Raw genomic sequence first — 15,740 nt, forward strand, 5'->3', positions numbered from 1 at the left:
CATACTTACATATTGTAAGTATAAATTTGATCCTTTCCTGATGCCTTTTTCTTTCAGTTGCAAGGGACAACATGTTTCCTCCTCACTGGGAGGCTATGCTGCATCTGCAGAAGCTGCAATAAAAACAGCACAGTGAAAATATTAGTCTACTTTATCATTCAGCAAATAAATCCACACTGTGGACAATGTTCACAATGTACTGAATGTTACCTTACCTTCCAAGTACTGCATTCACAGTTGTTTGATGGATTTCAGTGAATTGTATCTGTACTTCTAAGCATTTAAGGTAAGGCACTGTGTCTCTGAATGAGTACGTGTTTATATGTCTGTACAGTGAGAGAAAAAGACTGACAGACTATCAGAGATAACTTGTAAATGTAATGAGTCTTTTTCCAGCTTAGAACCAGATACAAAATTGAACCAACAATCAGAACCTAAACCTGCAGTTGGCACATTATTGTGTCAAGTTACATACTTTGAGTTTTACGTACTAAAAACTCTAGCTGTGTACCAATTCAGGGGCTCCATCTTTTGGAGGCTGCATTTGAAGACTGACTGCGTCACAATGGCATGACTTGGCTGCCCCATTATGAAGGTTCCTTCAAATGCAGCCGAGAAATACAACCTTCTTTTTCTGGGCAACTAAGGCTCCAAGGGGTGGATCCTTCATGGTCCAGCCTATCCCAAGATTAATGGAATGCAGGTAATGAAAATAATATGGCAGCAAACAACTCTGACAGAGACCCTGAGGATTACACTTTTAAATGTAAGTATTGGGTTTCCACTCAGTTCAGCAGCTAACAGTACAACTGTTAAAAAACCAAGGGCCTTAAAATCTCAAGACAGAGGCAGGAGCCACACTTTGTGACGCAACAGTAAGAGTGGGCACGGCTGGTGATGCTAAGCGAAAATCCCCCATAAGCCAGACTGTTTCATTTTGGTCTGGCTTTTGCGGTCTACAACTACAAAGGGCCTCACCTTCGTAGACCCCTGAACTGGGACACAGCTACTGTAATGCCTGAACTGTGGCTGATTGTATGATATTTTTTAGCATATATTAAACATGAGCTAGCATTTTCATATTATTGTAACTTGTTCTCGTGGTCTTTTGTCTGATATGACCATGTTTAACCAATCAAATGCTAAAAAGGTAAAATAATTTCTCTGGTATTTTTCTTGTACACCCATCTTTCCCCACATCCCATCTAAACCTGCATTTTATAGGATTGCTTTCTGTCCTGAGCACCGAAAGGAGTAACCTATCGAGCTTTTGCTGGAGGATGTTATAAATGGAAATTTACATTAAGTTTTGTTGGCTTTGTTAACAGGGCCTGGTGATATGTGTTCCCACAACACAGAGAAAGAAATTTAAGAATAGATAGATTTTGAAAGAGCTCTTAATTTGCTGTAATTTGTAATTTAGATGTAAATATTTTGCTTTTCATGCTAGTTGAAATTTCCTTGGTAAAGGACCCATTGCATGTTGACAATTTTTAATGTGTAAATGTAATTTCATCTGAATTCTCCCCTAGCCAAGTACCTGGACTAATTGTGGTTGTGTGTTTTTTATATGTATAAATTAATAACATTAATCTGCTCAGCAGAAACCTGTATGAACATGATTTATTGTATTTTTCTGATTTCACCACATATTAATTGAGGAACACACATCACTTGTTCAGTTGCAAAGAGAGATAAAGGAATCTCTAAATTTTACATTTACAAGATCCTGCAACGAAGGCATTGTAAGTTACTCTTTCTGGGCACCGCAGGTTCATGCAGCACAGATGTTAAGGAAAATCGGAACTTGGACAACCTCTTCTCCAAAGAGGGTGTTGTAGCTGAAGCTGCTCAGCTCCCCAATGGGAGTGCTGGGGGTGGGAGGAAACGTCCCTTAGAGGAGGGCAATAATGGGCATACACATTCCAAGTACAGGCCCAAGAAGCGTAAGAAAGCTCCCGGGCCTATTCTGCCCAAGAATGCCCTCATGCAGCTGAATGAGATCAAGCCAGGGCTGCAGTACAAACTGCTCTCTCAGACGGGGCCTGTCCATGCCCCTGTCTTTGTGATGACTGTGGAGGTCAACGGGCAGCACTTCGAGGGTTCGGGCCCTACCAAGAAGAAGGCCAAGCTGAATGCAGCAGAGAAGGCCCTGCGCTCTTTCGTCCAGTTCCCTAATGCATCTGAAGCCCACATGGCCATGGGCCGGACTCTGTCTGTTCACACGGACTTCACCTCAGACCAGGCTGACTTTCCTGACATGCTCTTTAACGCGTTTGAGACATCCACCCCTGTAGATGACTCCTTTTACCTTGCTTCCAACAGTAATTGTTCCTTCAGCTCACTGGGAAGAGAGTACCCACTGCTACCTACCCCTGTCCCAAACATCATCCAGGCTCCATTACTTCCTGCCCCATCCACCTCAATTTCCCCTACAAGCAGCAAGAACCCTGTGATGATCCTGAATGAGTTACGGCCAGGTCTCAAGTATGACTTTGTGTCGGAGAGTGGAGAAAGCCATGCCAAGAACTTTGTCATGTCAGTCACAGTAAACACTCAGAATTTCCAGGGTTCTGGGCGGAACAAGAAGTTGGCCAAGGCCCGGGCTGCCCAAGCTGCCCTGTCTGCTTTATTTAACATGCAGCTGGATCAGGCTCCATCACAGCAACCTATACCCAGAGAAGGACTGCAGCTTCACCTGCCACAGGTAACCACGGAAGAGGGTAAATGAATACTGATCAAGCCCATTATATTGTTACTTATATAGTCACTTGAATAAAAGTGTCTGCAAAGTGAAAAGATTTTATATGACCTTTTTTTGTCTTATTATGTTAAAAGAGCTGATTTCCATCATGTAGTGCATCCTGAGTAATGTAGTTTAGTTAATCTTTCAGAGCCTGCCAAGAGATACCTGGTACCGATACACAGAAGAAAATGTACTTTTACAAAAACATGTTGATATTCTTCAGAGCAAAACAAAGGCATCTGTTGTAAAATCATCTAAGCTTAAAGGTCAGTTTACAAACTGCCTGAGTTTTCACTTGTGTCACACAAAAACATATTGTTGAGTACTGTGATTTCAGGTATCATTGGCATACATTGGTAGTATTGGCACTAGTGTCAAAAACCACTACCCAGCCCTAGTCCTATTTAATTACAGGTGTGCTACTGGAATTATTATTACATGAGAAGGACATGAATATCCTCATATATCCTCAGGATTTGCTATAATTATGTATTTATTTTTGATTTATTTCTGTGCCTGAAAGAGGCAGTGGTTTGTCTGATCAGATCTACCAATGTCACTGCTCATGACCAACCTTGCAAAGTCTGATTGAAGATGGCGACTGCCTCAGGATAGACAAGCTCAATACACTGAGATCTATTTACACATAAACTAATCCCTGCCTGTAATCCCTGCACACTGATAACAATGCTGCTATCTTAATTACCATCACCCTCTGAGTGCTAATCAAAGACTGCTGTTCATTATAAAAGCCTTTCCAAGTCACTCTGTTCTACCTCCGGAGTGGTGTGTGAAGCAGGAGATTTGACTGTTTTAAGTCGCTGAGATCCCTGCCTGTCAGTCACACCAGTGCAGCATTCCAAATAGAAATATTCAGCAATAGTGTTAGTGCAGATAAGAAGAGCATTCACTAGCTTTTGTCCCACTTTGTCTTTTGCTATCTGGTAATTTATTTAACATAAAATTAGAAGAAAAGAGTCAGAGTTGCACATTTTCAATTGGATCAATGTTATTTTATATCATTCTACCATTTGGCTACAGGATTAATCCTCCTTTTGGTCAGAGTGCATTCTTTTTTCACATTTTGTTATGTTGCAGCTTTATGCTTCTGTTTAAATTCATTTTCCCTCATCATTCTACACTCAGTACCCAATAAATACAAATGTATTAAAAAGAAAAAAACTGAAAACTCACATTGACACAAGTATTCTGACACTTTGCTATGACACTTTCATTTTAGCTCAGTCCACCTGCGGTAAAATCAGCTGATTGGACATGATTTGGAAAAGCTCACACCTGTCTATAAGGTTTTAAGTCATATCACAGCAAAAACCAAGTAATGAGGAGGAAAGAACTGTCTGCAGAGCTCAGAGACTGGATTGTGGGGAAGACTACAAAAAATGTTTTTCTGCATTGAAGGTTACCAAGAGCACATTGACCGCCATCATTCTTAAATGGAAGAAGTTTGGAACAGCTAGAGCTAGCTGACCAGCCAAACTGAGATATCAGAGTATAAGGACCTTGGTAAGAGAGGTGACCAAGTACTCAGTGGTTACTCCAGCTGAGTTCCAGAGATCCTGTGTGGAGGTGCAAGAAACTTCCAGAAATACAACCAATCACTGCAGCACTCCACCAATCTGGGCTTTATGGCAGAGTTTTCCAGACAAAGCCTCTCCTTAGTCAAAGTCTGCACAACAGTACCTAAAGGACTGTGAGAAACAAGGTTCTCTGGTCTGATGATACTGTTTGACCTCGTGCCTAAGTGTAATTTCTGGAGGAAACCAGACAGGAACAGGGAGACTGATCACAGTTGAGGAAAAGCTGAACGGAGCAGAGTACAGGGTACAGAGATATCCTTAGTGAAAACCTAGTCCAGAGCATCAAGGACCTCAGACTGCACCAAAGGTTCACATGACTTAAAGCACACAGCCAAGACAACTGAGAGGATCTGCAGAGAAATGTGACAGAATCTCCAAATACAGATGTGCAAAGCTTGTCACATCAAACTAAAGAAGACTGGAGGCTGCCAAAGATGCTTCAAATAAGTAGTGTGAATACTTGTCAGAGTGACATTTCAGTTTTTCCTTTTTAATAAATTTACAAAAAAATTTTAAATTCTGTTTTGGCTTTATAATTGGGGCACTGAGTGTGGAAATATAAGGGGAAAAAGAATTGAAATTATTTCATAGGGCTGATCATGTGAAAAAAGTGAAGGGGTCTGAAGACCTGAATGCACAGCATTTGTTCTGATCTCCCCCTCAGGTCCTGGCAGATGCTGTCTCTCGTCTGGTCGTTGACAAGTTCAGTGAACTGACCGACAACTTCACATCTCCACACACTCGGAGGAAAGTCTTGGCAGGTGTTGTCATGACAACAGGTGTTTTTTTTCAGATTTACTACAAACACTCCAGAGTGAAAGAGTTGGTTTAAAAGTATATCAGACTCTTATCCAAGAAGATTTTTTATGGCAGTGTTAGAAGCTGCAGCACCACAGAAGGCACAATATCAACAGGACTGACCGTAGCTTCCCTTTCATACAGATTACAGAGACATACTCTCACTCTGTTCTCTTTGAGACCAGTGAGTAAAAGAAAGAACCACAGTGTCAGTTAGGTTGACCAAATTGATGACCATTTGTTATTTGTGTGTTCAGAGACACCTCTAGCTGCAAGTGTTTGCTTTTTTCTTTGATGAATTAATAAAACAAATTACTCACTTTATCCTTTCAGTTTTCTTTTTACTGAATAAGTTTGCTATAAGGGTGGGTTAAAAGGGTGTGTTTGAACTAGTTGCTTTTTTTTTCAGATGAATCCACCCTTTTTCATGTGAGGTGCAGGATGTGGATAGAAAACCCAGAGTTCATGTTGATGCTGATGAAAATAGCCAAAATCCATGACAAAATATGGCTGAGGCTGGTAGATCATACCCTACCTGACTAATGACAAAATAGCTTAAAAACATGCAGTGTCAGAAATGAATTTGTCCAACCATCTCCGAAAATGTTTTGTGTTCCCTTCATTGAGGTTTAAGCCAGCTGATGTTTTTGTGGTCTCAGCTATAGAGCCAACACATACATGGCAGACTTATATCTTAACACTATGTTTTCCAGGTAAAGATGTGAAAGAAGCTCAGGTCATCTGTGTGTCCACGGGAACTAAGTGTATTAACGGTGAATACATGAGTGACAGAGGTTTGGCCCTCAATGACTGCCATGCTGAGATTGTAGCTCGAAGGTCACTCATCAGGTACCTGTACTCCCAGTTGGACCATTTCCTCAGGTGAGTACAACACAGAGTTGCCTCTAATGTTCATCCTATATCTTTGCTGTACATTTCCACCCACAATGCACCCACCAGGTATACAAAGTTAGCTACAATTCCTTAAACAATTTGGTTATGAAGTGCATGGAGTGTTTACACAATGTGAAAAGATTCCTGCCAGCCAGTTGGAAACCTTTTGTAGAATCATCTATGGTATGTTGCATTTGCACTTATGAGTCATTCGTCCCCATTTGCGTCTTCAGTAACAATGAAGAGGAGCACCGAAAATCCATCTTCACCAGGTGTGACAACAGACAAGGCTTCAGACTTAAGGAGAACGTCCAGTTCCACCTGTACATCAGTACCTCCCCCTGTGGAGATGCCCGCATCTTCTCTCCTCATGAAGCTGGAGTGGAGGGTGAGTGGATGAAGAGGCTCTAATGAAGATAAAAATGTCTTAAGTCATCTATAAGGCCATATCACATAAATATTGGTTTTAATGATTGATTAAAGGTCCCATATTGTATAATGTGAGATTTCCACAGGGTCCACAGAGAAATGCACACAGCCCATATTCAGAAACTGAGCCTTAAAATGAACCATCAGGAATTCTGTAACTTTGTCTGTAACTTTAACAACAAAGCAGTCACTGCCCTCAGCTTTCCCCCAAGCCCAGCCCACCTGGACCCAGCCCTGAAGGATTTGGTTTCTCTCAGTGTTTTTGATCACTCTGACCTGTTGTTACTAGAGCTCCAGAGAGCAGCTTGAGAGAGGAGATGTAAAACTACACCAAGACGGCTTTTGGTTCTTAAAACAACAAATATATTTTCTTATGGATATCAACACTTCAAATAAAACACAGGAAAAGTGTAAAATATGGGACCTTTAAGAATAACATAAATATCATAACCAAAATATGTTAACTTGTAGTTCTATTTCACAGATTGTAATGCAATTTTTCTCAAAGTAAGCTTTTGATAATTTTTCATGTTCATTGTTTAAAATACATTATACTAATTTATGGTGAAAGAATTCTCATTATTCCCTTTATAACTTCAAGCTCTGGTACAGTACTGTTCCATAAGGGCTCTGGCACACTGGATGCATTGCGTGTGTGGCAGCTGCGGAACATCTTGCTTGCATTTAGCCGCCCATATTAATGGTTCAGAACAAACACACTGCCTTCCTTGCAGCTGCATCGCCTGATCTAGAGATTCAGCATCTCACCTATTTTTCACATGTGTCATGCACGTCTCGCAACAGAAATAGACAGATAGACACCTTTCAGTATAGTTTTCTATCTATGGTAAATCTTAATATGTCACAGACATTAAAAATATGAATATATTTTTTCAACCATTTTAGCAGCTGCATGTGGAGACAGTGACATTTAGTTACCCTTTCTGTCCTAAGTAAATCATAATGAATTAAGAATCAAGAGAAATCCAACAATCAAGTATCCTGCAAACTCTATGTACACAGTTAGAGCTGGCTGTAGCAGTGACACAGTAGACACGCAGTTGGTGTGAACACAACAGATCAGCAGCCGCAACACAGATCCCATGCATTCAGTGTGCCCCCAGTGTCAGATATATAGTTTAATACTATATGAGACTATATGAGAATATGTGTCCGTTTTTCCTGTGTCAGATCAGGGAGACAGACACCCAAACCGAAAGGCCCGCGGGCAGCTCCGTACTAAAATCGAATCTGGCGAAGGAACCATCCCAGTGCGCTCCAGTAACACCATTCAGACATGGGACGGGGTTCTCCAGGGCGAGAGGCTGCTAACCATGTCCTGCAGTGACAAGATTGCCAGGTCTGTGTTCTTCTCATTACCTATTCACACAGAGAGTTAGAGATGGAGAACAACCTCTTAATGGCGAATACACGAGCTATCAGAAGCTATACAACACTTAATCATGCCTGCAGCAACACAACTAATATGACACCAGTATCATATCCAAACAGCACTGTACTGACAGCTACTGAGCTGGACATGTCGCTGCAAAACCCGGCCAAACTGCACTGATTAACTGCTGACATGACTTGATATTAGTATGGCCACTGGACAGAAAACAGTCTAATGGACATACTACACTGAGCAGCACGCAATACATATAAATGATGAATAAAGGGCACCATGGCCCCAATAATCAGTTTAAAGTAAAGTAAACTATGTAACTTTTGCTGAGCAACAGCAACAAATTCTGTTGGGCTGCAGTTGGTGCAGTTAAGGGTACAGAGCAGCGTACCCCTCATGTACAGAAAACAAAGCTTTTTAGTCGCTCGGGCAACAAACAAACTCGTCATCTCAGTACAAACCAGCAATCATGCTGTCCACTCATGTCAAGTCAGCATTTGGCTAATTAATATTTGGATGCATGAATATCTTCTTAGAAAAAATGGTTTTTCAATGCAGTTTTACATCTCCTGTCTGAGACTTCTCTCTGGAACTCCAATAACAACAGGTTAGTGAGTGGCTCTGAGTCTCTCTTCTTTTACTCAGTAATCAAATAAAAATATAGTATATTTCAGGTAATCACTCAGAGGAACCAAATCCTGCAAGGTTGGATTTTGGGTGTGGGTGTCGGTGGGCTTGATGCATGGCTGAGAATGGTGACTGCTTTTTTGTGATATCACTAAGTTCCAGAAGGCTTGTTTTAAGGCTCAGTTTCTGAATACAGGCTGTGTGCATTTCACTGTGGACTGAGGCTTTGTTACTTTCACAGTATTAATATGGAACCTAGACCTGCTTTATAATCAAAAAATCTCACTTTATACAATATGGGACCTTTAACATCAGTATTGATGAAAATTCTAGTGTATCTGCTTGTGCAGATACTGTGTCTTGATGACCGTTGAGATTTAGTGAAAATACAGAGTGACTACAAATAGGGCTCAGTAGCATCTGTGCTTGCCAACTTGAACCAGAGAATACGGAAATTGTTTTCTTTTGTTCATTTCTCTTAAATGAAAAGATTCAATTGCAAGATGTTGATAACTTCAGTTCTAAAGATTATTGGCAAAGCACAAAAATCCCAGGCACAGTTTACTACTGAACAAAGTCCTCCAAAAGACAGGTAAGATAATCACTGACCCCACACATGATGTCCCCTGTGAATAATACACATTGAACTGTATATTTGTATATTTCAACTCTTTGTAATATTTACATTTTTAGAATTGCCTATGTGTAGTTTGTTCCATGCTGTACCTTGTTGAGAGTTGAATAAAGTATTTTGGATTTGAATATCAATTTGAATTCTTTTCTGATTTAACAATCTGCAACCGATCAAGAAATGGGGTCAACTGTGGTCATTTGCATCAATATTTATTAACGTTTATTCATCATCATTTATATAATTACAGATATGTATATTTTTAGTATGAATAAACCTTGTCAGAAATATAAATAAATGTGAATAATTTTCACAGGGTGTTTAGGAAGCAGTTGGCACTGCAAGGCCAAGTGTCAACAACATCACAACATCACAACAAAAAAGTCCTTATTGTAGCTTTAGAAGATTGTTCTTGATGTTGAAAGTTTGATTTACTAGAGTTGGACAGCCATTTTGTGTCTGAGTCTATTGTATCCTCTAGTTTTGCTGCCATGGTCAACACTATCAACACTGGCTGAACACACACAATCAAAGTGCCACCTAATTTTAGATAAATTTGGCATGGCTCCAGTAGAGTAACAGAGCATTAGTGTGCATAGATTACATTTCATTTTAGGAGGACTGGAAACTCTTTGCTTAAGACGTCAGACCAAAAGCTGTGTTTTTACATAGAAATACAATCCAGTGCACCATTAAAATGGTCTGTAAATTAAAAAAAACACAGTATAAGTAAATGAGTTAACATTACCTTTAATTTAGCTGTAGTGTATATTTTCTCTTTCAGTACATTAAAACACGTCCTACAGACCCACTTGAAGTGTTGATGGGTGGTTTTGAGCAGACCAGTAGGAATCCTGATGATTATGTGCATGTGTAAAGAGGCTATGTTATCTTGGTGTCATGCTGCAATCACTCTGTGTCTGTATCTGCTCTCAGTGTCTGTTCTCAGGTGTCTTTAGGCCCCTGGAGCTTTGATTTGCCTTCTTGATGAGTCTCTGGGAGGACACTGACAGCCCCTCTGAGCTTGAATCAGATTTGTCTTTTCAGGAGAATTAGCTGCAACAATGTAGATTTTTGCAGATTTGCTTCCCTGTATCTTTGTCTCTGTGGATTACTTGAATGATTTCAATTGAAAACTTCACTCTGTCTTTCAGGTGGAACGTCGTTGGTTTCCAAGGTTCTCTGATGAGCTACTTCACTGAGCCCATTTACTTCTCCAGCATCATACTGGGCAGCCTGTATCACGCCGACCACCTCTCCAGAGCTATGTACCAGAGGATTACTGAGATCGAGGACCTGCCACAGCCCTTCAGCCTAAACAGACCACTGCTCAGCGGTGAGAGGAATGCTGCACTTTCATAAATGACTGCTTGACTGCTGTACTGTTGGGACATTTTCAAATACACCAGGACATCAGTGTGTCCTTCAGAATTCTGAAAAGCAGGGGTCTCACTGCTTGTGACTTGTATGGAAGTTTATGGGGAGTTTTTCAAAGTCAGGAAATTGACTATATTTTCCATTTTGTCTCTCAGTTAAAGTTAATTAATGCATTAATGAATCTCTAAACAGGAACTGAAACGTGATTGTAAATGGCTCTAGTGGACACTCCACGTGATCACATTTTGTAATATGTGAATAAGTGTGATCTCAAAATGTCCTATACAAGAGAAGGTGATCTAAATCAGGATCATAGACTGTACATAAAGATGGACGTAGCCTCCTTGACGTCAGCCATAGGTGTCTGGGGAGTGGTTTTGAAGCCATCTTGACAGTCCCTTATTTGGTGTATGTAGAGCTGAGACTCTGGTGCATGCCAGTTTGTGGCAAGCATACATTCAACCCACCTGTCCCTCAGAGTGGCCACGCCCTCAAATATGCATAATTTCAATTCAATTCAATTACATTTTATTTGTATAGCGCCAAATCATAATATACATTATCTCAAGGCACTTTACTTTGTTACAGAGAAAAACCCAACAGTTCCCACAAAGGCAAGCAAGCGCTTGGCGACAGGGGGGAGGAAAAACTCCCTTTTAACAGGAAGAAACCTCCAACAGAAACGGGCTCAGGGTGGGCGGCTGTCTGCCTTAACCGGTTGGGTATAGGAGGAGATAAAAAAGGGGGGGTGGGGCGAGGAGAGAGGAGAAAAGAAAGAGAGAGAGACCAGGAACAGCTGTGTAGGTAATGGTGTTATCAATAATGATGACAGATAACAGTGGTTAATAGTAAAGATGAGTAGTGGTGGATCTGGATCCTGCTGCTCCAGAGGCAGAGATACCTACAGAATGAGGACAGAGAGAGGGAGAGAGAGGAGAAGCGCAAACTACTATTAAGGCTTTTAAACAGGTGAGTTATATGAACAGTTGTCATGAAGGAGGAAATTAGCTAGTCTATGGGGATTGACTCACTTTTGGAACTAGCCTCAAGTGGCCATTCAAGGAACTGGCACTTCTGGGTTTGGGTTCTGTGTTACTTGTTCAGGATAGTAGTTTTCTTCAGTAGTTTGCTTCATAAATGGATTTGGCCTTCCATTCTCCTTTTATGCTCTACAGGAATAAGTAACGCTGAAGCCCGTCAACCAGGAAAAGCACCAAACTTCAGTGTGAACTGGACGGTGGGAGATCAAGGGCTGGAGGTGATCAATGCCACCACAGGGAAAGATGATCTGGGTCGACCGTCCAGACTCTGTAAACACGTCCTCTTCAGCCGCTGGGTGCGCCTGCACTGCAAGGTAACAACTGCTGACATGCTGCATACTGTACAGGAGTGTTGCTGACGGTACTGTCAAATATTACAGTTCAGTATAGTATGATTCAGAGAGTCCAGAGAGTTTCAGACACTAAAACACTGCACATAACCATCTTATGGGTATAAGATGGATGCCAATGAGGCACAACCGTGTCAGCATTAGAATTACATTTTTGTTATTGACTCACCGACCTCTCCCTTCACCTGTCCTTTAGCTCTTGCCCACCCTGCGGATCAGAACAGTGCGGCCCTGCAGCTACCATGAAGCCAAGCAGGCAGCAGTGGAGTACCACTCTGCAAAGCAGACCCTCTTCAGAGCCTTCCTCAGAGCCGGACTGGGTGCCTGGGTGAAGAAACCAATAGAACAGGACCAGTTCGCTCTCACCACCTGAGTCAGTGCTGGCCTGGTGCTGGTTTCACTGGTGGAATGATTTCCCTGTGGATTGTCATGGACTGACTGGACTGTGTGTTACTGGGAAAAAACAGAGGCACCAAATTCAGATGTCAAAATCCATTCCACCTTACTTTTAATAGCCTCATGCTATTCCCTCTCAGCCAGCACTACAAACTGATTACACTCAGATGTCTAAAATGACTTCAGTGGAATATGCTGCTATTCACAGCTCCATCCTTCACTTCTTGCAGTCTGTTTGGTTTGGTTCAAACCACAGTTCAGTATCGAAGTATGGAAAACTGTGGATTATGGACAATACTACAGACCTACCTATGCTGTCTTGTTCAACAATGCCAATATAAATGAGCATCAGTCCAGACAGTTGAAAATCTTAGTGTACATTTAGTGTCTGAGACATCACACACAGAAAGGGTATTTTAAAGGTTGGATTTAGTGACAATGCGTAAATGTGTCACAGCCTAACAAACCTGTCAATCAATCACACAAACATTAATATAATTATTATCAATGTTATCGCAAACAGGACACATGTATAGTCACACCATCATCGATTAGTGGTTGTTAGATGAACTGCAACTTAATTCACTTTAAGGCTGATGTTCTTCTATGTTTTTCATATTGTCATCAAATCCCACAGAAAATCCCAAAGCAATGATGTTACACAGTTACTTTCTAACTGTGGTTCACAATGATCTGTTGGTAGATGTGTCCCACAGTGTGATCAAAGATCAACAACCAATGATTTGACTGTATTTCTGTGATGGTTGTTGACTTGAGGCTGGGACAGTCCTTCAGCACTCAGACCTGCTTCATTTTGTTGTACTCAACTTTCAAACAGTGTAGACCTGGTGTCTCCTCCCTTTAATCTTCACTGTCTGTGCTAATTTCCTCAACACGCAGGTTTGCCAAAAACCTGGTGCACCAGAGTTTTCACACCTGACCAAACAGACTGAACCAAATGAGGAAACTCTTCAGAGGTTGAACTTGGACTGGACCCTAAAACATCTCCACCAACATGATCCCTGTTGCACTAACTGCTCTTATGCAATGAAACAAACATGTCAGAGTCTGTGAATCTGTGCTGCAGTGATAGTCTGTATGTGGTAACTACAGGAAACCCAAAAATCCAGAACCCGATTCTGCTAGTGTTGGTGTTAACAGTCATTTTTACCACAGTAAAAACACACCAAAGATGATGTCAGCATTTTTTCAAATCTTTGAAACTTATTTATTTTCGTGTTTTTTCCAGAAATGTAAATTTTCTCTCAATACAGTAATCTGCCTCCTCAAACCTTGTTTCAAACCATTCAACTGTATGTTGGTGATAATGTGTGGTGTTTTACTGTAAATGTGTACTTCTACTCCTTTATACCAAACACGAGACACAATTCCCAAAATCCATAGCAAAAAATTATCCAGTTTAATCAAATGTTAAATTTCTTTGTTGCAAACATATTTTTATGTTTAAATTTTCAAATTTCAAATAAGATTTTAATTTTCTAAAATCGTAAAATCTTAATCTGATGTAAAGGCCTCTTAATTTCTAATCTCTAGCCTCAACTAACACAAGGCATATTAAAATTATTTACTTTTAACATAGGTTGAGTTATTTATATATTTTCAATGTGCATCTGTCTGTTTCTAATGTAATTAATGAAAACAAGTTCAAACTTTTAACACATTTGCAGGGAATACAAGGGAAAACACAATCCTCTGTATATCAGTCCTCTCTGTCCATATGTAGATGGTTGGTGAGCCTCTGCAATTCTAGATGACTTCATGCACTTTGATATGGATTTTCCCCATAAAATACAAGACTGCAGGGCCTAATGCATGAGTTGTACTTATAAAGCATGAAACATATAAATGGAAAATATGAAGAAACTGAGTCAAGTCACTGAGCTAGAGATTTAATAAAATGCTACTGCAGTTATTTTGTTTAGTTGTCTTTGCTTTTAAATACAAGGAAAACTATTCACCCTTTGTAAAGGGTAGATGAAAGGATGATGTTAGCTGTAGTCAGTCATTACAATCTCTTTCCACAGCCTCCCAGCTGTTGATTGAAAATAGAGACCCATTTTAACCACATCACGTGGTCTTCATCATCTGAAATCAAGTTAGATGACCATGAGTAAATATTTTTTGTCCCTTCCTTGGTGGTGATAGTTAAATTCAACTGATGTCTATTTGAACTTACAGTGAAAAAAAATGAATAAAAAAATCCAAGAACCATGAAACAAACGAAGGCAAGTTAGATAAAAAGGGCAAAACAAAAAATTTGAATTACCACCTCATGGGGGCCAGACTGGGACAAAAAAATTGGCCCTGGCATTTTGGTCCAGATCGGCCCAACACATACAAATACATGCAGCCCAGCCCAGTGTCATTTTAAAAAAAGAACCAGTCAGCCGCTGATTTATGTGTTTCATTGGCTTGTGCTGACTTTTTTTTTTGACAAATGCATTATGCCAGCACAGAGACTAAGGGGGAAGGTGTTCAAACATGTGTTTGAGCCAGCCTGAGCCCAATGGGCCACTGATCCATGAGTTTTATGAGCTGGTCAGACAAATAAAAAAGTCTTGGCCCAAAAGGCATGTCAGCCCAGTGGGAAAGTTCCCGGTCTGCCAGATTACAGACCTCATGGTTGTATGGTCACCTCCCCTTCACTGAATAATGGCCAGAAGTGTTTTTGCAGGACATTATGATGTCACAGTGAAGTTGATCCCTAACCCTAACCCTAACCCTTTTACCTTTGAGATATATATGTCATCACATTGTCCTGTTGTGTTTTTTGAAGCAGAGATCAGATCCATCAAACTGAAAAGTCACAGCTTTCTCCCATAGGTGGGAGGTGGTGCCCCCAAGTGCTTATTGTAAAACTCTTGTAAAATTGTTGTCTGGTCAGACACAATCAACTGGCCTTGGAAAAGGGGTAAAGAAGGAGGATCAGAAATGGAGGGTCAGCTCACCAGTGCCCTCTAAACTACTGATGAGCTCAGCCTTTTACTGAACATCTAGACATGGGGTGACTGGACTGTTGGCAGTCAGATGCAGCCCATTGGCATGGATTCCTCCGTGCCACCAGGGGAGCTGGCAGATGGGGAATCAGGTGGTGGAGACGCAGAAGAGGCCAGACAGGATGAGAAGGAAGACTGTGCCCTCTTCTTCCTCTCTCTGACACTCATCTAACTGCAGACAGCAAGGGAAATAAGGGCATGAGATCAGCAGGATGCTCAACAGAATTCTCATCTTTAACAGGGTCAGCAAGGCCCTGAAGAAAAGCCTCAAAACAGGACTAATGGTTAATCTCCTTTCAGCAGCTAAAGTCCTGAACTCAAGGGAATAATCCTTCACTTGTCTCTCACTATCACTAAGAGGTACCTGATGTGACAATTCATTTCAGCATCAAGTCTCACTTTACACTCTCATATATCAGCTCCAATGACTAT

General features: G+C 40.9%; 1 protein-coding gene across 3 annotated transcripts in view; it reads left to right on the plus strand.

Moving 5' to 3' along the window:
• LOC139609767 (double-stranded RNA-specific editase 1-like) overlaps positions 1-12,440 on the plus strand; it is a 58,578-nt gene extending 46,138 nt beyond the window's left edge. For all 3 annotated transcript variants that reach the window (XM_071464729.1, XM_071464731.1, XM_071464730.1), the window contains 8 exons: positions 1,773-2,707; positions 5,009-5,123; positions 5,856-6,024; positions 6,270-6,424; positions 7,657-7,825; positions 10,283-10,464; positions 11,681-11,859; positions 12,092-12,440. In XM_071464729.1, the coding sequence (XP_071320830.1) occupies positions 1,773-2,707; positions 5,009-5,123; positions 5,856-6,024; positions 6,270-6,424; positions 7,657-7,825; positions 10,283-10,464; positions 11,681-11,859; positions 12,092-12,268 (2,081 nt within the window). In that variant the 3' untranslated portion in view covers positions 12,269-12,440. The remainder of the gene's footprint in view (positions 1-1,772; positions 2,708-5,008; positions 5,124-5,855; positions 6,025-6,269; positions 6,425-7,656; positions 7,826-10,282; positions 10,465-11,680; positions 11,860-12,091) is intronic.
• Positions 12,441-15,740: the final 3,300 nt, after the last annotated feature.

This window comes from Trachinotus anak, unplaced genomic scaffold (genome assembly GCF_046630095.1).
Source record: "Trachinotus anak isolate AG129_WGS33_773 ecotype Australia unplaced genomic scaffold, CSIRO_AGI_Tana_v1 ptg000026l, whole genome shotgun sequence".
In the NCBI taxonomy this organism is placed as follows: domain Eukaryota; kingdom Metazoa; phylum Chordata; class Actinopteri; order Carangiformes; family Carangidae; genus Trachinotus; species Trachinotus anak.